At 40.0% G+C, this 23,220-nt stretch overlaps 1 protein-coding gene across 1 annotated transcript in view; it reads right to left on the bottom strand.

The window, feature by feature from the left end:
* Nucleotides 1-12,249: 12,249 nt before the first annotated feature.
* Nucleotides 12,250-23,220, bottom strand: part of LOC124595907 — a 135,507-nt gene continuing 124,536 nt past the window's right edge. The window contains exon 9 of the mRNA XM_047134818.1: nucleotides 12,250-14,022. Within this exon, the coding sequence (XP_046990774.1) occupies nucleotides 13,583-14,022 (440 nt within the window). The 3' untranslated portion in view covers nucleotides 12,250-13,582. The remainder of the gene's footprint in view (nucleotides 14,023-23,220) is intronic.

Raw genomic sequence — 23,220 nt, 5'->3', positions numbered from 1 at the left:
ATATGGGAAGATGTGGCAATATCGCCCATCTGTGTAGGCTATGTGCGTGAAAATGAATTATGTAAGATACATCGATTTTTTATCCTAACCAATCATGAATCCGTTATTAGCAGCTACATATCTGCAAGTAATATGAACAGTTCCACTTTTGATACGTCCGGGGTTGTTCGATATTGGTAAAAAGCTGAATTCTGCTTTATTTATTTTCACCAGTACATCCCATGCCAAATCAATTGAGGCAATGTAATGCAAAGGATCCAGTTGATATGTCTTAAGGCAAATACCACGAAAGTTTACGAACATGCCAGCAAGGAGCAGCGCATCAGTTTTTAAATACAATTCAAAGCATTCTACAGTGTCATACTACTGAATGCTTCCCATATGTTACAGTCTCTCTGCTATTCAGCCTGTGGTATTGTTTCGTCTTTTAATAGACTCATAAACTTATCGATTAAGTTCAGGGAATCTTCCAGCAGAATCCATTCGTTGCTTGCATATTCTCATGGGAAAATTCCCTCCTGATTGACAAGGCTGAAATCTCAGTCATTGGGGAAATATGTGCTCATTATCTTGGGTTCTTCTGGTTTTAGGTGTGACGTACATTTTTCAAGGGAGTCCATAAAAAATTTAACGAATCAATAAATATGAACTTTATGTTGCAGTCCCTTTCTTTGTTCATTACTGAAACACTCATTGTGAATGATTGGTACTTTTCCATTCGTGACACCAGCATAGAAATGCGAACTATATTTAGCGTCAGTTCTTCTTCACTCTCGTCTGTTGTTGTTTGTTCACATAAGTGCATGATCAAGAAATGCCAATCGTAACTGCTCAGTTTATGGATCACAACTGTCTCAATATAGTAGGGCCCTTAGATCACACTGCAGTTAATAAATGCCATGCCTCGGTACGCGCCAGTGAAATGATAATGATCTACGTGCTTTACATCATCTTCCTCAACGGATTCGAATCGGTAGATGTGATGTACATGTACAGACAAATAAACGATTACAGTTTCACAAAAACTGGATTATTCATTCAAGAGAAAGCGATTCACAAACTGAGCAAATCAGTCTACATCTACTTCTACATACATATCCAGCAACCCATCGTACTGTGCGTACCGGAGGGTGCCTCGTACCGCTGCCAGTCATTTTCTTCCATGTACCATTCGCAAATAGAAAGAAAAATGACTGTCTATATGCCTCCGTGTGCGTACTAATTTCTAGTTCCTTATCTTCGTCCTTACCCAACATGTATGTTGGTGGCGGTAGTACAATCATTCTGCAGTCCACTTCAAAAGTCGGTTCTCTAAATTTTCTCGGCAGTGTTCCTCGAGAAACATGTCACCTTCCCTCCACGGATTCCCATTTGAGTTCCTGAAGCATCTCTGTAATACTTGCGTGTTTTCGAAACTATCAGAAACAAGTCCAGCAGCCTGCTTATGAATTGCTTCGATATCTTCCTTTAATCTGACCTAGTGTGCATCCCAAACACTCGAACTACGCTAAGGAATAGGTCTCACTAGCTTCCTATATGCAGTCTCCTTCACAGGTGACCCACACATCCTTAAAATTCTCCCAATAAACCGAAGCGACCATTCTCCTTCCCTATCACAATTCTTACACATTCGTTCCATTTCATATCACTTTGCAACGTCACGCCAATATATTTAAACAGCGCAACTTTGTCAACCAGCACAATGTTAATGCTGTACCTGAACTTTATGGTTTTTTTTGTCGTACACATCTGCATTAATCTACATTTTTCTACACTTAGAGCTAACTACCATTCACTAGATAAACTAGAAATTTTGTCCAAGTCATCTTGCCAAAATGCATCTTACTAATTACATATTAGCGAAAAGTGACTGAAGCAGTAAAACATTTTCATACAACATAGATAAATTAAATTTAACAATACGATGGTATTTTCCCTTTCTGTGATCTAGTTGATCTTCATTGAAATCAATATATCTTACACTTTTTCACCACCTCCTGTCTTTGTTCGCCGCTAGATCCTTTAAGTGAAAACGGACATTCTGTTTCAAAATGAAGTCACTATTTTGGTAATAAAATCGGAAATACTATTGAGATTGAACTTTAAAAAGTTCATACAGCAAATCTTCTGATTCAAAAACAAAAATCTTAGAATCTACTTGGTCTATGCCGAGGTAGTACGCTGCAGGATCATTTGTTTCAGAATATAGCACTTCATCACGTTCCTTTCAGCTTTCTGTTCCGGTGAGAGGCAGCCTACTAACAAGACTACAGGTAGGTGTCAAATTGTCCCCTCATCTCCCATAACTCTGTAAGGATTTTTCAGATGTGAATAGGTACAGAATGGTAGAAGGTATAGTGTTGGTTGTGTCGATGAAATCAGAATCGTTGTATGATGACTGCTTTCGAGTAAAGAATAGTAACATGCTACCATTGCGTCATTTGTACATTTTTAGTGGGTCTTATCGATTTACCTGTTATCCATTGCGCTTAAATATTTCAAACGTAGATGAAATATTCGCTTTTAGTCAGATGCAAAGTTCAGTCTTAGTCAGATATTATATAAAATATTAGGTAGACGTATTTGAATATTCAGGCTTAGTCTGTGGCAAATTTACAACAGTTTCAACACATAACAGATTAGTTTCAAGGTGAATCTCAATGGCGTAAATCGCACAGTATGTGGTATCTAAAGTAAACATCTCAGTAGACTGGTAAGTAATTCTGTGTTTGATCTGTGATGCAATTGCAAAGATTTGCTGGAGTTCTCTAAATCGTATTCTCTCAGAACCAACGCAGAATGTAACCTTACGAAAAATTAGCTTGGATGTGACCATTTAGCAGAGTGTACCATGCGTACGTCAGACTCACACGTACGAATAGCAAATGCAGCGACAGTTCTTGGTTTGAGTTTCTCAGAGGTAGAAGACAGACAACAACTGTTTTTTTTGCTTTTAGTCTTGTTTATTGTTCGTGTATGTAAACTGGTTACCTGTCCTTAACTTTCGTGTGCGTTTGTGTTCCAACATGAACCTGAGCAGTGCAAGTGGTGTACATACGTAGACGTTATCTGGTAAAAAAGGGGGCGCCAAATCCATCTGAAATCGTGCAACTGTATTGCAATTACCTTTTGCCAAAAATGACTAGAAAACGTAAAACTGTAAATTAAATAAGCTATCTTGTGAAATCCTGTAGTGTGCGTGCAGTAAGCAGAGCTACAGTGCGTGACGTCACAGTACGTGTCTTGTAATTCCAACACCTGAAACTAACAGAGCAAGAATTCTACATAAAATTAAAAGCTGAACTTTGAAAGAGTATCTGTCCAAAATGATTCTGTTAAAATGCTGTCTAAATTTACATACACAAACTGACTAAATAAAATTCCAAATATTAAACCGCACACATGATAATGTAACACTGCACTGTAACAGTAAGGATATCTGCATAAGAAATGAGATTTGAGCTGAGCTTTACCTCTGTCCCTGATGATGATTTTGAAATGCAACGAATGACTGTGAATGCTGTTACTGTGTTATAACTGTGATGTTAAATTGGTCCTAACAAACTTTCATGACTTACCTTGTGGCAACGGAAACTCCGTACTGCACAAAAATGGTGAATATTAATATACAGTGCCGCATCAAACCAGCTAAAGAAAGAAACGTCTTGCCCAAATGCAATGCAAGGAAAAGTAACTATGCAATGAACATCATGCTTAATGTTTGAGCAACTGTGTTCCGCTAAATACAATGTGGCAACACACGATTAGAAAATAAAATTTTTGTATGGAGACAGTGGTAGAAGCTGAATTTCCTGAGTGATGTAGAACAGTCTAACAGTCATAAACTGTACGGTGAAACTCAGACTGCTTAACAATTACAACACTCTTTACTAAATTCACTTTTTATAAAAAGTGTGACTGTGCCATAAAATTAGTTAATGATATACTAAAGAAGTAGTGACTTAACTCTGAATTCAAGACAGTTGGGCAGTTAACTTGGTTTAATTACGTCTCGACAGTCAGATTAACTGACCCGATCAATAAAGAAAAATCATGATAAAAATTTACCTTTCTCAAACTCATGATGAATTATGTGCGAGCAAGCAATGCTTCGACAGTAGGGGGGCTAGGCCGGTGTCACCCCAAGTACCATTATCCAAGATGGCGGTTATGACGTCATCCAACCCCAAGCGCCGTTGTTAACCCTAAGTAGGTCATCCCAAGTAATGTTATCCAAGATGGCGGCCGTGACGTCACAGACACGCACCCATAAGATGGGGGCCGTGACGTCACAGTCACACCCTCAAGATGACATCAACCCGAAGTAGGTCACCCCAGACCAGGACGTCACCCCAAAGTAGGTCACCCCAGATGACGTCCGTGACGTGACTAATGACGCAAGTGACACACCCCCTGCCACACACCCCTGGCGGGAAGCTTGAATTTTGGTGGGAAAGTGCCATGCCCTCCCCCCCCCCCCCCCCCCAGAAAAATGGCGGGAAGTTCAAATTCCAAGAGAATGAAGCATCACACGACAATTATCTCTACTAAGCAAAGAAAATCGCAGGAAGATAGCCAAGTTTGAATTTTTATGGTAAACAAATGTCAATTCGCGTATCTATACTAAGCGAAGGAAATGGCGCGAAAGAAAGGACACTTGTAGTAACCTAAGTCACCTTATCACAGGAGCTGGTGGGAAGTTTGAATTTTGGTGTATCTCTACTACTGCTAAGAAAATGGTGGGAAAGGACTCGGACTGAAGTCTTTATTTCATGCAGTACAACCATCCAGTGTTTGTGCTCACTACGAGCTCCAGACTCCAGCTGACTTAGTACACACTACCACCACCAGAGGGTGCTATCCTCTGTTGTGTGATGTAATCTGATGACGCAACTACCATTATTCAAGATAGCGGCATACAATGTGTTCATATAGGTAAGAAAAGGAGTTCACTATCCTTTCAACTACATAGTTTCAACTACTTTTCAAGGTCCAATCCGCCACCTGTTCCTAGGAACTCGCCCCGAGTTTGAATTCTGGCAGTAAAGAAAGGTCACTTGGGCTTTCGCTACCAACCTAAGAAAGTTGTTGCAAACGAAGCTCACCACCTCTAACCTAAGCCTCCAGAGTGCACACTCTTCCTAGGGGTTGCTGGTAAAAGAACTCAGCCCGCACTAGGCTGATGGAGAGACGAAGGAGTGTACTTTATTTATTTGGGAGCAATTTATTTAGGGATGGAGTATATGTATCAGAGGACACACGCTCTGACATGCCCCACAGCATACAGACCTGCAAACTACTCCTACATAACTCACGTATAAGGCTCTACACACGCCCTTACTAATTGTAAACCGTCAAAAATAACGCATTGCACAGCCTATAGCTATGTGAAAAGTAACTCGTAAATAATGCAATATAGTTACGTCCATATAGCCAAACAACTCGTAAATTGTCAAAATAATAATCCATCTAATACACTCTGGTTGCTAATCGTCAACTGTCGAAATCATACATCAGCCTATATTTAAGCAATTAGAGGCAGCACCACCACCCAGTGTATTCGTCACTGAGTCCAGAGCCCAACTGACTTAGTTCATACCGATGCCACTAGATATTCGTAACTGTCGTTTGTTATCCTGTTACCGAAAAAACGTAAATAAAGCGGTGTCTGAGCTGTGATACCGTGCCGAAGAAGCAAAATACCATTGATATTCACATTTGTAAGCCAAAATAACTTTCTGGTATCATATTTTTAAGATATCTGTAAAACGCGAACACAACATTTATCTGTACTTCTGAAGATATCTGTCTGTAGCAGCGAAGTAATAACACATAAAATACGCTAAGTGCTGTACGGGCTAAAATGCGCCGTCCCAAAATCTCGTGACCTGAGCTGCAGCAAATTTTGCAGACAAGAGTTCCCATTCTGCGGTTCCAAATACTCACTCCATAGATATTTGTGCTCTATGGTCACACCACCAACTGCTAAATGGCAGCGCAGTTCCAATAGACGAAGCAACGAAGAGAGCGAACCGGGATTCCGGCTCAGACAAAAAACAACGGAACAATAAAAATATCCATATCTCCTAAAATTAGTTTGGCAGTCGGCCAGTCACGGATTGTATCCAAACCGTAAAAGGCAAAGAGGACCTTGCCTATTGGGACGTAAGGAAAGACAAATACGATATTGTGGAGGACATCAAAATCCAAAAACTAACTCGCAATCAACTGAATGAGAGGCACAGAAGTTTGGAACAAAGCACAGTGCACTAGAATCAGCGATTAATACACTGCTGGCCACCGTAAATGCAACACCCTGAAGGAAGCATCCGAATCGAGTGAAATTTACACCATGAGTTTGCAGCGATGACATATGCAACTGATTAGAATTTCAGCGCAGACGCACACCACGCGCGCCTGTGGCGCCACCTCATAGCGCCATTTAAGGCTTGGCGATTTCGACGAGTGTACGTTGGGCACGTGTGTTTACCTTGTGGTTGTTTCACAAGACGATCAGTTATGCCTCGTAGACAACAGCGAACATCTTTTGATCAAGTATCCGAGTTCGACAGAGGAAGGATAGTGGCTTACCGAGATTGTGGGTTATCATACAGAGAAATCGCTAGTTGTGTTGGACGAAACCAAACAACTGTAATGCGGATATGTAACCGTTGGATGTAGGAGGGTACGACGGACCGACGTGGTCGATCGCATTCACCTCGGTGCACCACTGCGCGTGCTGATAGGCAAATTGTGCGCATGGCAGTGACGGATCGCTCAGTGACATCCCGAACCATAGCACAGCACATTGCGTCTGTAACGCATCATCCAGTGTCTGCGCGTACCATTCGACGCCGTTTACAGCAGAGTGGTCTGTCCGCAAGACGTCCATTGCTTCGTCTACCATTGACGCAGAACCACAGACGTCTCCGTCGCCAATGGTGTGATGACAGACGGATGTGGACGGCAGAATGGAATGACGTTGTCTTTACTGACGAGGCACGCTTCTGTCTGCAGCACCACGATGGTCGGATTCGAGTGTGGAGACACCGTGGAGAGAGGATGCTGGACAGCTGCATTATGCACCGCCACACTGGTCTTGCACCGGGTATTATGGTATGGGGCGGTATTGGATATTACTCTCGCACGCCTCTAGTACGCATTGCCGGTACTTTAAATAGCCGGCGCTACATATCCGAGGTGCTGGAGCCAGTTGTCCTTCCTTACCTTCAGGGCTCGGCCACAGCCATATTTCAACAGGATAATGCGCGACCACACGTGGCACGCATTGTCCAAAGGTTCTTCGTCAATAACCAGATTGAATTGCTTCCCTGGCCGGCTCGCTCTCCGGATCTTTCGCCGATAGAAAACATGTGGTCCATGGTTGCTCAACGAGTGACCCGGATTACATCCCCAGCTGCCACACCAGATGATCTTTGGCAACGTGTGGAAGCTGCTTGGGCTGCTGTACCCCAGGAACACATCCAACGTCTCTTTGACTCAATGCCGAGACGTGTGGCAGCGGTGATCTCCAACAATGGCGGCTACTCTGGCTACTGATTCTGGCAGGAACCACATGTCACAGACGTCTGTAAATGTAATCATTTGATACTTGGTCAACATGTTATCTACAAAATAAATTTTGTTGTGCTACCTCTTGTCTTTCTTGGTGTTGCATTTGCGGTGGCCAGCAGTGTAGTTACAAAAAGCAGTTCGGAAGGAAGTGCTTTGAATGAAATGGCGATATCAGAAGGCTTGCTTGTAAAATAGGTTGTAAAGATGTCCTTGGTGAAAGGTATTTAGGAACCTATGGAAACTGCTAACTCACAGCTCCTGGATCACAACCCACTGTGACCAGAGTATACTGAAGATTTAATTAGTGTAATGATGCCACAGTACTAACTATCCTCCTTAAGTGTGAATAGCATACAATCAAACGTAAAAATCCTACATTGACAATATTACGTTTGCAATGAGGACATGGAGACAGGCTTCCAACATGAAGTAGGTGCAGGCAAAATCGCTTATATAACTGGTTATGTGGCGATTCAATGTCGGGAGGTAATAATATAAAAGTAGGAATACCATAACTGACCACGACCATCCTGGAGAACAGGCGAGGAATCTCCTTAGAGCCGGCCGAACGGTTCTAGGCGCTACAGTCTGGAACCGCGCGACTGCTACGGTCGCAGGTTCGAAGCCTGCCTCTGGCATGGGTGTGTGTGATGTCCTTACGTTAGTTAGGTTTAATTAGTTCTAAGTTCTAGGGGACTGATTACCTCAGAAGTTAAGTCCCATAGTGCTCAGACCCATTTGAACCATTTGAGCCAATCTCCTTAGAAATATTCAAAATAATTTTGGTTGATATTCACGCTCCAATTGGGAGTGGAGGATCACGAGATATAATCATTTTCTTTGTCTGCAACTTGTGGTCTTGCAGTAGCATTCTCACTTCCGGCACACGGGGTCCCGGGTTCGATTCCCGGCGGGGTCAGGGATTTTCTCTGCCTCGTGGTGACTGGGTGTTGTGTGTTCATCATCACTGACTGTCATGCGAGCATTTTTTGTTTTCTTCATTTTCTTTAAAGAAGCTATGGTCCCACTCCTAACTCATGCGCAAAATATCCTCATCTTTGGCGGAAATTTATATTACATTATATATATATATATATATATATATATATATATATATATATAATTTGCATATTTTACTTCAGTTACTGTAGCTAACTTTTTGCCTTCAAATAAAATTTCTTTGACATGTTACTACAGATTCGCCCAGATATTCTGGCTGAAACAAGTTCGTGGTGCCCTCCATCAGCAATGCTGGAATTCAGTATGGCGTTAGCCTTGATGACAGCTTCCACTCTCGCAGGCATAAGTTCAGTCAGGTTAAAAAATTTCTGTTTTACAGAAATGCTTTTCCTGTTGCTGCCAATCTGCATTCAGTTATTCTTGTTTTGTTGTTCTTGATGTCTGTGTTAAAACCTGTTTTCAAGACACTATTCATTTCGCCGGCCGGGGTGGCTGAGCGGTTCTAAGCGCTACAGTCTGGAACGGCGCGACCGCTACAGTCGCTGGTTCGAATCCTGCCTCGGGCATGGATGTGTGTGATGTCCTTAGGTTAGTTAGGTTTTAGTAGTTCTAAGTTCTAGGGGACTGATGACCTTAGAAGTTAAGTACCATAGTGCTCAGAGCCATTTGAACCACTACTCATTTCGTTCAACTCCTCTTGCAAGTTCTTTGACGTCTCTAACAGAAATACAATGTCATTGGCAAATTTCAGTTTTTATTTGTTCTCTCTGAACTTTACTCCATTTCTAAATTTCACCTTGCTTTCCCGTACTGCTTGTTCAGTGTACATACTGAATAATATTGTGGATAGGCTACAACCCAGTCTTACTCCCCTCTAAAATAATGCCTTCCTTGCAGGTAACTTGAGTCTGTATAACTGCAGTCAAGTTTCTGTGTAGGTTGTAAATTACTGTGTGCTCCCCGAATGCTTTCTTGACTGCAGAAAGCAGTTCTTCTGACACAAAATGAGCATTAATGCTCTTCTTGTCGGAGATTCATGATAGCCAATCAGCTTGCAGATCTAAATTTCGCTGTCCTTTGTATTTTACTTTGCACCAGTTATAAGGCTATTACCTTTCAAAGCAATTTATTAAATGAATAAGTTTAGAAAAAATTAGAAAATCCACAAACATAAAAAAACCTGTTCACATAACTGAATTATTGGTGTATGTTTCATGTTTCACCAGTACCATAAACTGGTGAATTACATGTTACAAATTTCCCCAGAGTATATGACTCACTCACACTATCTAGATACAAATGCCCACACTACCATATAGTCAGTTAATACAATGCAAAGGTTCACATTTCACATTACCTCATGTTCATCCCTTCATTCACACTAATAATCAAATGTATGAGATTAGCATTAGTTAACAGAAAATATATCAGCATAAAATAAAAACTGTTTACGAAAAATACATGTTTTGACAGTTGAAAGTTATTTTGTCTGTAGAATAGTGAAACCTCTTGGCCAGAACCTTAACTACTGGCATGTGGATGGATCATAGGGAGGCACATTTATCATTAAGGATCCGTGACTCACCACCTGTTTAAGACTATTTACTAATGTCAGACTTCAAAGGACTTATACCATCCCATGAATATGTAAATAAGTTAGATGATAGATAAGCTGTGAAAATCTGGTAAGAAGAAGAATATTACTTAATAATACTGAGGAACAGCTGGTAATGATATTAAGAAATTATTTTTCGAGTTTTAAGCTGTTCGTGAGGTAAAGTTACAATTGCATGTGGGTGATAGACGTCAGTAATTGTCCCATAAGATGTTTCATCTAAACTTTGATTATGTATGGGGAAGTTTTCAGAATGGTAATAATTGAAACGAAAATTGTATTGCAAAAGTAATTATGAAAGTGGGTGTGATGTGAAGCTGTTAAGATTAAAATGCTTGTCTGACATTAAAATTGTTCTTCAAAGTTACTGAATATAAACTATGAACACTCTATTGCCCATTTGAATTACAACTGAAAAAATGGGGGTATTTAAATCTACCTGCATGGGAATTCTTCTCCCTCAACTGTATACTTTCCAGTTGCTTGAGATCACTATTGTTCATGAAATATAGGATGAGTGGTTGTGGGTTCTTGTAGTTTTACCTTTCTGAAATATTTGTATAGCCAACCAACAAATTTGACGAATGACATCTCCAAAATCAAGAAGTCCAGCCTCCAACTCAAATAACGAACTACTTGGAACACAGTGATAAATGAAAAAACAAAGATTAATCAATACAATGAAGTAATTTTTTCAAAACATAATGAACTGAGCCAAAATAGTTCCAAAATTGAGACACTTTAAATAACATTTTTTTAGTAGCAGATAACTTAAGGTTTGAACATGTCTTTGTAGGCAATCTACAATTTATGAGAAAATCATTCCAAATAAATTTGTTAAATTCAGTTACCCTACAGTTGCAAAAGAATATTTAATATCAATTCTCTTGTAAACAAATGTTGATAAGTTATGATGAAATCAACTATAGAATAAATTAATTGTTGTTCAGCTAGATTTTGAAATATATTTAGTTACTTATGTAATGGATCATTTCACATTACTTCTTACTCAGATAGATATAAACATGCTACAGTCAAGGCACTTCACAAAAATGGAGACTATACATTAGTGTAGTACCACAAATACTTCTCATTGCAGTAAGAATTTAAAAAATCGATCAAGGATAGAATTTATGAGCACTTAGATCAGAAAAACATTGACAGATGACATAAGAATAAATAAATCAGAAAATACAGAATCGAAATATTTTGTAATTTGGCTATGGATTTTAATTCCTGAAGTATGATATCCTCAGGTAAAAGTTAAAGTAGAGTAGATGACACAGCATATTCACACTTTTCATCTGAAATGAATGACAGAAATCATAATGTATCAGTTCCATATCAATCACATAACAATACATGGATTATCATTAAACACTGATAAGATTCAGTACATACAACTCAGTCCTTCTCATAGAATTCCAGTAATTATAAAAATAGTTCCTTCAAAGAATGAAATGGAAGAAGTGTAAAGTGCTAAGTTTTTAGGACTAGAGATTGATCAGAGTCTTAACTGGAAAACCCAATGAGAAGAAATACTGTAGTACCTTAGTTTGCAGCATGTGCAATAATAACATAAATAAAGAAACTAATTGATTCTGCATGTTTCCCCTCAGTAATGTGCTAAAAATCAATTATGTAGAAAATGAATTTATAAGGATGATATTTTCAGAAACCAAGAGCATAATTGTGGTACATGTACAATACAATAAAATAATTTAACATTATATATATATATATATATATATATATATATAAATTATTTTATTGTATTGTTCATGAAAAAATGTATGTTTTTGATTAATTTCCAGGTGCCATAGATCGCTCTCTGTGGTTTCAATGGAATACAGCTAATGTAATATACATAATTTAATGTTTGAAGTACATAACAGTAAAAGTATAACTAAAGTTTTTCTTTTTGTGTCTTCTTTCTCCATAGTTATTTGATGAAATGAGTGTGAAAACATAATTTTCCGTCATTTAGTCTCATAGTCTTTTTACCATTATAGTGATAGAAGCCACAGGTCAGAGGCTCAGTGTCATTTATACATATACGGAAATTTTTTCACCTTGAAGGTGAAGAAAAAACTGTCTACTACAAAAAGTTGTTTTTAATGAAATAATACTATTGTTACATGATTCAATTACATATATTGTAAATTACTGAGCACTTTTCCTTCATGCAGTAAATATACATTCTCATTGTTTATTCTTTTCTGTGTAGGTAAGATTCAATATTCTATATATTTCTGCTCTTGCTTTTATCAAACATGTAACAGAAACTAAGAATCAGAAACTCTTGTAGTCTGACGATTCTTATCCAAGTTTACAGATTTTGAAACCTCTTTCTAATTATTTTTCATAATTTTGTTTAGGCACTATTTATTGCATTTTTTGGCAGATTACAGTTGTTGATAAATTTAGATTTTTGTAAATAATGTTGTCTCTCTGATAACAAAGTAACGAGGAATGTGAATTACCAGCAATAATAACAGCACAGGGAAATCGGAGGATTCTATTGCCACATGTAACTAATTTGTAGTGTTGTAACAGCTGTGGCAGAGTGATTATCTTGAAACATCAGTGAGTGTAAATGCATACCATTAAAAGTGGCAACATAAAAGTCGCAAAATAAAATATTTTTAATTTCTTAATTACTTTAAAACAGTTCAGTCCCAGTCGCAAACGTTTTACGTCTGTTACTGATTCCGTCATCCTATAGCGAGACACAACGAAAATTATGTTGTTTCATTATGTACTTGTATTGGTTGTAAGACGAAATTTTTATTCTGAAATGTGAATGAAGCTTCACTGAATGAATGAATGAAAATACATTCCATTAAAAGTGGCAACATAAAATTGCCAAGATAAAATATTTTAATTTTTATAATTACCTTAAAAAAACTCATTCCCAGTCGCACATTTTTCGTAGCTATGACTCATTTCGACGTTTATGACGTCATCAGATAGCTGATGAGGACTTAACTGCCAACACTGGCCATACCTGTAACAATTGGCAACTGGAACTCAAAATAAAATTGTTTTATAATAATTGACAATTGTTAATGCTTCATAATCATATGCATATTTTAATTAAACTGACACAGATCTGTTTCAGAATTTGGTTTCTTCAAGCATTCTGTAGAAATATATGGTCTAGTTAAAGAGAAATCAGTAACTTCATACCACACGGTATCATATGGTGTGTATTTATAAACATGCGAAGATAAACACAAGTGCTGCTCATCTGTGATATTATTTTGCGTATTTTAATAGGGGTCAAACTACGTTGCAGGTACTTGAATGGAAACTATCATCAGGTGGTGCGCACTGGAGGGCGCTTCAACACAACATCGGAAGAGAAAGGCAAGTACAGTGATAGTACTTTCACTTTAGTGCGTTTATCGTGACGATCGCGTCCTCACAAGTCTAGTGTGGTGATCTTGGTGGCATGGGTGGTGAGGCGTGTTGTGAGCCTGGAGGCGACAGCTCCTGTGCAGGTGGCGGAGATGGCGTTGACGGCGGAGATGGCGCTGGAGGCGGTGACGACGAACCCGGGCTTGACGGATGTGGCGTCGGGGGCGGCGTCTTGTCAGGTGTCGGGGTCGGCGGTGGGGTCTTGCCGGGCGAAGGCAGCGGCGTCTCTGGCCGTGACGCAGTGGCTGACTTGTGAGTTGGGTCCGGCGACTGGGACCTCGATCTTTGGGCAGGCCGTTGTCGCTGCTCCTGCATGACCTGGGCTATGGTGTTCACCGCGTCGGGGAAGGCCTCTGCGATGGCGGCGTGATGCGGCGTCACGAAAGCGTCTGCCATGACGGCCAGCCGGCAGCTCGTCCCGTCTTTCTCCAGCAGCAGTGATAGCGACAGGCCTGCCAACATCGACACTGTGTTGTACTGTGATAGATAGGCTAAAAGTGACTTCGGGTATATGTCAAGGGAGTGTTACACGACCGTTGCTGTTCGAAATAATTGGTGGCGCAGATACAAGCAGACTATGTAAGGCTAAAGGAAATGCAGTGAAAGTACAGAAACGAAGAGCTGAAATAGACTTACCATTTATTTACAATGAAAAATACAATGAAAAGTACATTTATAGCAGATGCTGAATGTGACCCCCCTGCACCACCAATACACAGCTGTGCACGTCTAAGCACATTCAAATACACCCAGCGCGAAGTTCGGATATTGATGGTCGAAACTTCGTGGCTGATGCTGTCTTTCAGTTCCTGTACTCTAGCAGTAGTAGTATCAGTAGTAGTAGCAGCAGCTTTACTCACCCGTAGTTCTCTTTTTACAAGTATATAGGACATGTCAAAGTATTTACAAACTTAGATCAGTTTAAAATAAGCTAATTCGTATACACATATATTTACAGACTTCTAGTTAGAGACAATCATAAGATTTACTCCTGGTATAAAATACTTTTTTTTACAAATAACTTATTAAATAATGCAGTGCCAGACTGTTCACTCATATCTATCAGTCACTGCACAAGCTATACACATATTGTTTCATAACACACACACACACACACACACACACACACACACACACACAGGTGATCTCTGGGCCATTTTCTGTACCGCAACTTCCCATTTGCTATCCTGAAAAACTGAGTCAGCATCCCTCCATATTGAGAGAGATGTTGAGCTCAGAAAGAGGAAGAGATGTTAGTATTGTGCTATGCATAGCTCGGGGGTAAGTATTTCTAGAAAGGAAAAAAGAAGGAAAAAAAACAAAGTGAAGGTGTTACGTGGAATGTTGGATGTTTTATAATCATTACTATTATTATTTACTTGTATAAAAATTTTTATCAAACCCCTACCATGTTTTAGCTAAGTAATCCTTCAATGTATTGCATAACAGGTACTTTTTATCTGCCTTTTTAAATAAGTGTATTTTTGCAATTTCTTTAATCTCTCTCATAATTTACTGTACAGTTTTATTCCTTGGTAGAAAATGCTGTTTTGAGTGTTATGTTTATTATTTCTTGGTAATGTTATTTTTGATGTGTACAATTGAATGGTAAACGTATTCACATGGAGCAGTTATAATCACCAGTGCTTTGAAGAGATCTTTGCAATGAGCTCGATCAGTGTTTTTGGTTATTATTTTTATGGCTCTTTTCTGGAGTTTGGAAATTGTGTTCATATTTTGTGCAGTTGTTCCCCCAAAAAGAATGCCATAGCTAAGAACTGAGTGTACATATGAATAATTTGTAACAAAGACGCTCCATGTTACACAGATGATAGGATTCTAAGGGCATGACATGCTGATGACATTCGGTTTTCAAGTACCTTTGTGTGTTCACACCACTTCAACCGAGAATCAATATTCATTCCTAGAAATTTTGCATTTGTTACACAGTCTAGAGATGTGCCATCTACATTTAATTTAATATTGTCATTTTTCCTCTTCAAACTGAAATTCATGGCATTAGTTTTCTTTATGTTCAATGTCACTATTGCTTATTGACCAATCATAAACTTCCTTGAAAGTTTCATTTACTTTCTCGGCAAGGAGTTATCTTGTTTTCTCAGTGACAATAATATTGCTGTCATCAGCGAACGGAATTTTATCACCATGAGTAACACTTCTGGGAAGGTCATTGATGTATATCAGGAACAGTATTGGTCCTAACATGCTACCTTGCCGAAACCCTATATTTATTTTGGTTCTGGTAAGTCTTTCACTAAATGTTTAGATCTATTTGAAGTATGTGTTATCTCTACTCTTTGTATCCTATCTGTTAGGTATGATCGAAACCAGTAATTAGCTACTTCTCTTATTCCTAATGCTTCTAATTTATTTAATAGAATCTTGTGGTCGACTTTATCAAACGCCTTAGAAAGATCCAAAAATATGCCTGTGACACACTCATCTTTGTCAAGAGCATCAAGTACAGCTTTTGTGAATTCTACTAGGCTGGCTCCGTATTTTTGCCATTTCGGAAACCAAACTGCGTGTGGATTTCAAGACGTTGCTGTTCAAGTACCCCCACAGGAAAAAATCATTATGTTAGATCCGGCGAACGTGGTAGCCATGTCTGCTGACGTTTCATTTTTCAGTGAAGACATTACTGACGTGTGGCATGTTGCCCCATCTTGCTGGAAGAAGCAGTGTTGTCTTTCATATTCAATGAGCTGAGCATAAAATGTATCAAAAATTTCATATATGCAACCGTGTTGAAGACAGTGACAAAAAATATCGGTCCAATAATGAGTGTTACTGTTACGCCGCACCAAATGCCGATTTTATCGTGGAGTGGTTGCTGACACACAATGTTAGGGTTCTCACAATACCAGAAAAATGAAACCATGCTTCAGCACTCATGGTGTCACGCAAAGGGTGTAACAAGCCATTGTTGATGATATTCAAAAGCCACGTGCAGTGGTCTTTACATTTCTGATTGTCATACTCCCATAACTGATGAACAATCGTCATAGGATGTGTTTGCAAATTAAGGCTTTTCAATATCTGCTAGCAACTGCTACTTATAAGCGCTGTTGGACCAATTTGCGTGTAGATTCTTTGAGCTCTGAATAATTCTTCGGCGAATGTCTCCAATAACTTCCGGTGTGAGAACTGAATGAGTTTTTTGTCGTTTTAGATTTTGCACAGATCCGTAGGTGCACCAATTTTTTTTACAGACTCTTTATTGCTGCCTTTCCTGGTAGTCATCTATACGGATACTTGACCCCGAAAATTTCGCAAATTTCCTTAATCGAACCTGTTTCCACCTACGCTTCCACAATTTCAATTCTTTCTTCTGTCGAGAAAGTCATTTTGCAGACCACAAAGAGAAACGCCTAACTTCACTGATTCAGTCCTGACAGAAGAATGCTAACAAACGATTATTGCACAAAACTGTCCACTGCTGTAGCTGTTTATTTCAGAAGTCGAAATACTGCATTCATTTTAAAAGAGGAGGCGGGCAATTTTTAACTGCGCCACGCTGTATATAAACTGATACGTGGTTATCGACTACGCTCCGTCGTCCGATTAGCAGGGAGAGTGCTGTGCCGGACGGGACCTAGAGGGAGCGCGCGTCGCGTGGGGTAACAAGATTTCAGCAGCTGCGAGTCGACAGGCGGTAGGCGTGAGTAAATGGAGGAGAAAGGTGGATTCCGTACACAGTGATCTAGTCGGAATTATGTGCTGTGTGCACGTCCGTCCAGAGCTATTTTTCCGGGAATTGTTTGTACTTCGTGCTGTTTGCGTTGCGCCAGGGATAGACAGAGTGAAGTCGGGTGTCTGGCCACAAATGGCCAGAGCCAGCTGCGGGAAATGATCATGAGAGTCGCTTAATAAATGTTTCATGCTTTAAACGGAGTGATACCATTTCATCTCTTTGTGTGCTCGCCCGTCGTTTTGGTTGTCTGTCAATTACCTTGTTCGGAGCGTGCTTTCCAAACTTCTATGAACTAATGAACTTGCTTTATTTTGTTATAGAAGCTTTGGGGTCAAGGTGCTTTGTAAGATCAGTTTTGGACGTGAATGCTGGAGTATCATATCCTTGTTGAACACGCACGTCGCCCATTGCTCTGCCGATGGCAGAATGTTTATCCAATGGCCGCTCATTATGTCCACCGCTTGGAATGGTTGATGGTGCAGTGAACAATAAGGTGTGTATACTTGTTGTAATAAGACGATGCATCCTGTCTAAGAATTCTCGGCAAGTGTAGAATATGATTACTGCAATGTTTATTTCCTAGAAACTGTTGGTTCAGCAAGAGGGGTTTTGTCGCCAAGATTGTCTGACTAATTGTTCAGTACTAAGTCCGTCATTAACTAATATATTATACATTTTGTCATTTCACTTAGTTGATTTTAATTAGCTAGTGCCCTTGGTCTGAGCACCTGTTTAAAAATTTTGCTACCACCAAACGAGCCGGCCGCTGTGGCCGAGCGGTTCTAGGCGCTTCAGTCAGGAACCGCGCTGCTGCTACGTTCGCAGGTTCGAATCCTGCGTCGGGCATGGATGTGTGTGATGTTCTTAGGTTAGTTAGGTTTTAAGCAGTTCTAAGTCTAGGGGACTGATCATCTCAGATGTTAAATCCCATACTGCTTAGTCATTTGAACCACCAAACGGGCTGTCAGATTCCCGTAACTAGTGGTTAAGGCCTACGCGCTCTGTTATCTTGGTTAGATGTAACTCTTTAAAAATTGTCTTTTGAATTAGTTCAATTACGCGAGCTTTTGCCCTTCCTATGGACTTAAGGTTACTGTTTCTTTTAAAAAGGAGTTATACTCAATTGTTAAATCTATGTGGGCTCGAGCAGTTGTTTACTTATTTTGCTACTACTAAATCCCTAGTTTTAGCTGCCACAGTGCCCTAATTAGTTGCTAAGGACTTCGTCCACTGTTCTATAGATCTAAGTTTATTGTGTTTAAAATAGTCATTTTCCTATTTGCCAATTTTAGAGGGCAAGGGCCCTTAGCTTTCTTTTAATAGCACCAAATCTGGTTGTTGTTTCTTGTTAAACCTCCCTAATTAACTGAGGCGGACACGGTCCGTGATTTTATTGATCAAAAGTTACGGCTTTAAAGTCTGCCTTTTAGATTTGTTAATTCATGTGAGCAAGCGTTCTTAACTGCCTTTCAAATGTTATCTTTAATGGGCTAGTGCTCTTATCTCGAGTACCCATTTGTATTTTTCTAGCTCAACGTGCCGTTTGTAGTTTACTGACTCTTCAGTCTGATTAGTTGCGGCGAAGTATGTCCACTGTTTCATTGATAATAGTTAATGTTTAAAAACTGTCTATTCGTTGTTAAATTATGTGTCTCGGTACTTTTGCCTGCCACTCTGAGGTAGTGCTCGATGTTATGTATAATTTCAAAACTCTTTGCTGTCAAATTTAATTTATTCAGCACAGTATAACACAGCAGTGTTAATCGTGATTCTAAGGTGTGTTTAAACCTCGCTGAATTAAGAAGTTTAGAGCCTGCTTCGAGTCAGTTTCCTAGTTCCACCTGCTCTGGAGTTGTAACTATTATAGTTATTTAAAAGGATTGTTTGCTAGACAAACTTTTCATGTGTATTGCCTCTGTATGTGCTATAAGAATTTTTGGTTGTTTTGATAAAAATAGGTATTATTAGGAATTGCTCAGGACAATAATATATGCATACCTTTGATGTCCTTTTTAGGTTGTGATAATAAAGTTTTGGAAATCTAATAGCTTACTGCGTTCCACTCAAGGCTCTTGAATCCAAGGAAACCCACTCAAGGGGTAAAGATAGCCTAAACCTGTCTCGCTATACCTTCATAAATGACCAACTGGATAATGTCCGATACTCCATAAGCTGTTTGCGAATGATGTTGTATGTGGGGAGAAGTTGCAACGCTAGAAAAGTGTAGTGAAATGAAGGAAGATCTGCACAGAATCGACGTATGGTGCAGGGATTGGCAGTTGACCCTCAACATAAACATATTGCGCCCAAATAAGCAAAAAGAACCGTTTTTCTAAGATACAATGAGTACAGGCAGTCATAACATTAAAACATCTGGGGGTACGCGTGTGGAGAACATGACTTTACTCGTAGCAATAATAGACCCCAGAATGAGAACATCCGAAGAATCCTTACGAAGTGTCGTCCACTTCCAAAGAAGCTAGCTTACAAAACCGTCGTTCGATCGATACTTGAACATTGCTGGACAGTCTGGTACTCCTACCACATAGGACTGATGGAGGAAATAAGGACGATGGAAAGAAGAAAAGCATGTTTCGTAACAGTGTTCTTTATTAGGCGTGCAAGTGCCACAGAGATGCTCATCCAGCTTCTGTGATATACGCTACAAGAGAGGCGTTCTCAATCACGTTACTGCAAAAATTTCGATTGCTTAAGTTACTAGAAGGCTGAGCCGACAAATTAGTTCCTCCTATGTATATCACGCGAGAAGACTATGAAGCTTGAGGATGGGGATGCGTGTGAGTGTTTCTAGCTCTGACAGCTTGATACTCTCAGGTAGTACTCGCATAATTGTTTACACCAGAGGGGAATTTTCGCTAAAAGTTACTGCCTTATAGTTACTTGGAGCACTTTCCGTGCGTTTCTGAGAGTCCTGCGAGAGCAAATGTGGAAAGCATTTATACACACCAGTGTGTCTATGAGAGTTGAGAGATCACGCGAGATTTTTCTGTCGTAGCTATTTGCATGAAGAAAGGCGTTGCGATGAAGGAGTGTCCGGCTGCGGCTGCACTTTTAATATTTTGAGTGGCAAAGAAAAAATGTAAACGACGTCGTTCGTGTTGGATAACAGAGCGGATTAGGCAGCGTGTTGATTTTGGAGCATGGAAAAATCTGATTGTTGAGCTTTTGGCGGAAAGTCCCATAACAATATCGAAATTTTACAAGAATGATAATGATGGAGGTGGAAGAAATACTTTTTATAATTGGACCCAGCACTACCAATCTAGATAATATTTACTGTTAAAGACAGCTAATGACACTAATATTTCTAGCACCAGCAACGTTTATTCTCTTTAATATTTAATACAGTAACAATTGCATTGATATAGTGCACCAGATTTCATCTTGGGACCCACATACGCTCGAAAGCCATATAGGGCGGATATCTGATAAAACAAGCGTTTCCTGCCGTACATTTATTTGAATGTTTTTACTTATATTGACTTAAGGGTCCCTCGTAATTTCGTTAAGGTCTGTTACTCAACTTCCAATGTAATAATATACTCACTAAATACCAGTTCATAAAAAATTATTGATACCGGTACAGCTGTATTACTTTAAATGGAACGTCATTTTTCCGAGTTCCAAAATGATTACTTTCAAACATACTTCCCTTGCTTTTCTACGTTAATTAATCTATGTTATAAAACTACTTTGCCTGTTTCCTTGTCTCATTTTCTGTATTCAGTAACTATACATTAGATAACGCTGGATTTTCATTGTATGTACTAATTAAATGTAGAAATTCATCCTGAGTTCACAACCTGGTAGCTTACTTCATTACTCTTTTTGCCAACACGCTGCTGACTTTCACTTCACAGAGTGTATCCATCGCGATGGTAGTCTCAGCAGTCTCGACAAAATGGCTCTGAGCACTATGCGACTTAACTTCTGAGGTTATCAGTCGCCTAGAACTTAGAACTAATTAAACCTAACTAACCTAAGGACATTACACACATCCATGCCCGAGGCAGGATTCGAACCTGCGACCGTACCGGTCGCTCGGTTCCAGACTGCAGCGCCTAGAACCGCAGGTCACTCCGGCCAGCGAGTCTCGACAATGCCGTTACACATTTCGAGAGCTGATTGTTGCGATGCTAATATCCCCCAGCGGGTAACCCACTAGTCTCTTATACACATTTTCGTAATAAAGTGGGATCAAGTCTCTTATGTAAAAATTTTTATTTTATTTTATTTTATTAGCTGCGTATAATGTGCCTCTGATGTTTTTATATGTGCTTTGCTTTGTTTAGGTCTAGAACTTCTGAAATAGGCAAATTGTTCGTGCTGTTCGTGTGGGAGGTGAACCGGACGATTTCTTCGCTCACAAACATGCCACGGCTACAAATTATGGCTCAAACACACACTTCAGTGGGTACTTTTATTTAATGTGTGCATGAGTACGGTGAAATATAGTTCCAATATGTTGTAGTGTAAAAACTGACTTACGGCACAAATCCGGAACCAATATGGCCGCTCAGCGCTCTCTCAGTACTCTCAGCTCTCCCGATAATGCCTGTGTAGTTTTTCCTTGTCTGAGAGCTACGGCGAGCAACTCTCGAGAGATGGGGTTGCCCCCTACACTAGGGGGCGGGGGGGGGGGGGGGTGCCTAAACTGGTAGAGAGGGACTGAGATATTGCCCCACTCTCAGACACTGCATTCGAGATGACTCTCGGCACAGACAAGGATGCTACTTCGTACTCTCGGCACTCTTTACACGACATGCGTTACTCGCAGAACCTCTCTGACAGTGAAAAAGTCTCATGTGTACAATTAGCTTAGACAGACTCGAGCTCACACAGACGTTTACCACTAATCGTTCTTCCCGTGTACCATTTGCGACTACAACAGGGAAGGGGACAGCTGGCAGTAGTACACAAAATATCCTCCACAGCACACCGCGAAGAGGATGGTGGGGTACGGACGTAGATGTAGATGTCTACGTGTAGCACTACGACATCCAAAAGTTGTTTTAGGTATTATGTAATTATTACAATACAAGACTTCTTTTGTTATCTTTGACAAACATTCATTGCTTGAAACGTACGTCTCACTTAACCTGTTTCGTACGAGTTTTAAGAGGTGTTATTATCGCAGCTTGTTATAGTATCAAGCAAAGAGTCGGCAGCGTCCAAAGAAACTAACCAATAATTTCAAATAAACTGTTCAAAAGAAGTTATGCACCACCATCATGACTTGCAGATGTAATATTCGTTCCGAAAGCTCTGTGGCAGTACTCTTTTGACGACGCGAATACGCTACATACAGCCTTCTGTCTAACGGTGGTAGAAGAAAACTTGCAGTGTAGTTTAGTAGGGCGCGCTGTGTCGTGGGAAACATGCCACTTGTTTAGTCTGTCAATATGCCTCAACATGTCTCCAAGTTTCGATCGTGTGAGAACCGGCCCGACGAATCACAGCGACATCACTCAAACCTTCAGCCACTACCGTGAAACTCAAAGCACTTAGAATCTCCAGCTTAGTGGTCCCTCACTGTTAACAACACCTGCTGAATACCGCAGTCTACAAATAACAGCTTGTAAGCATCCGGACAAGAATGCAACAGAACTTCTACTCTGGAAGCAACTTGAACGGCTATGTCCATCTAGATAGTAAGAATCGTCTCCATTCGGTCCATTTGTCGTCTAGGCGACCACTGCGAATATCAGTAGAAGCTGCTCCTCTCCCCCCGCCCCCCACGCCCTCGGTATCGTTGCCGCGAAGAAGAAAGTGAAGGGAACACTTGGAATAGAAACTGTAGTATAGGATTTATCTGATGATCACTGTAGAGGAATGTGGCAACGGTCAGGTACCAAACGCATGTCTCGGCCATGGAGTGCTACGGATTCGGCACAGGTCAATCATATTTTAGGCA

Source organism: Schistocerca americana, chromosome 2 (assembly GCF_021461395.2).
Source record: "Schistocerca americana isolate TAMUIC-IGC-003095 chromosome 2, iqSchAmer2.1, whole genome shotgun sequence".
NCBI classification, from domain to species: domain Eukaryota; kingdom Metazoa; phylum Arthropoda; class Insecta; order Orthoptera; family Acrididae; genus Schistocerca; species Schistocerca americana.
Note: the sequence above shows the minus strand (reverse complement) of the source record. Positions and strands in the feature narration are given on the sequence as shown.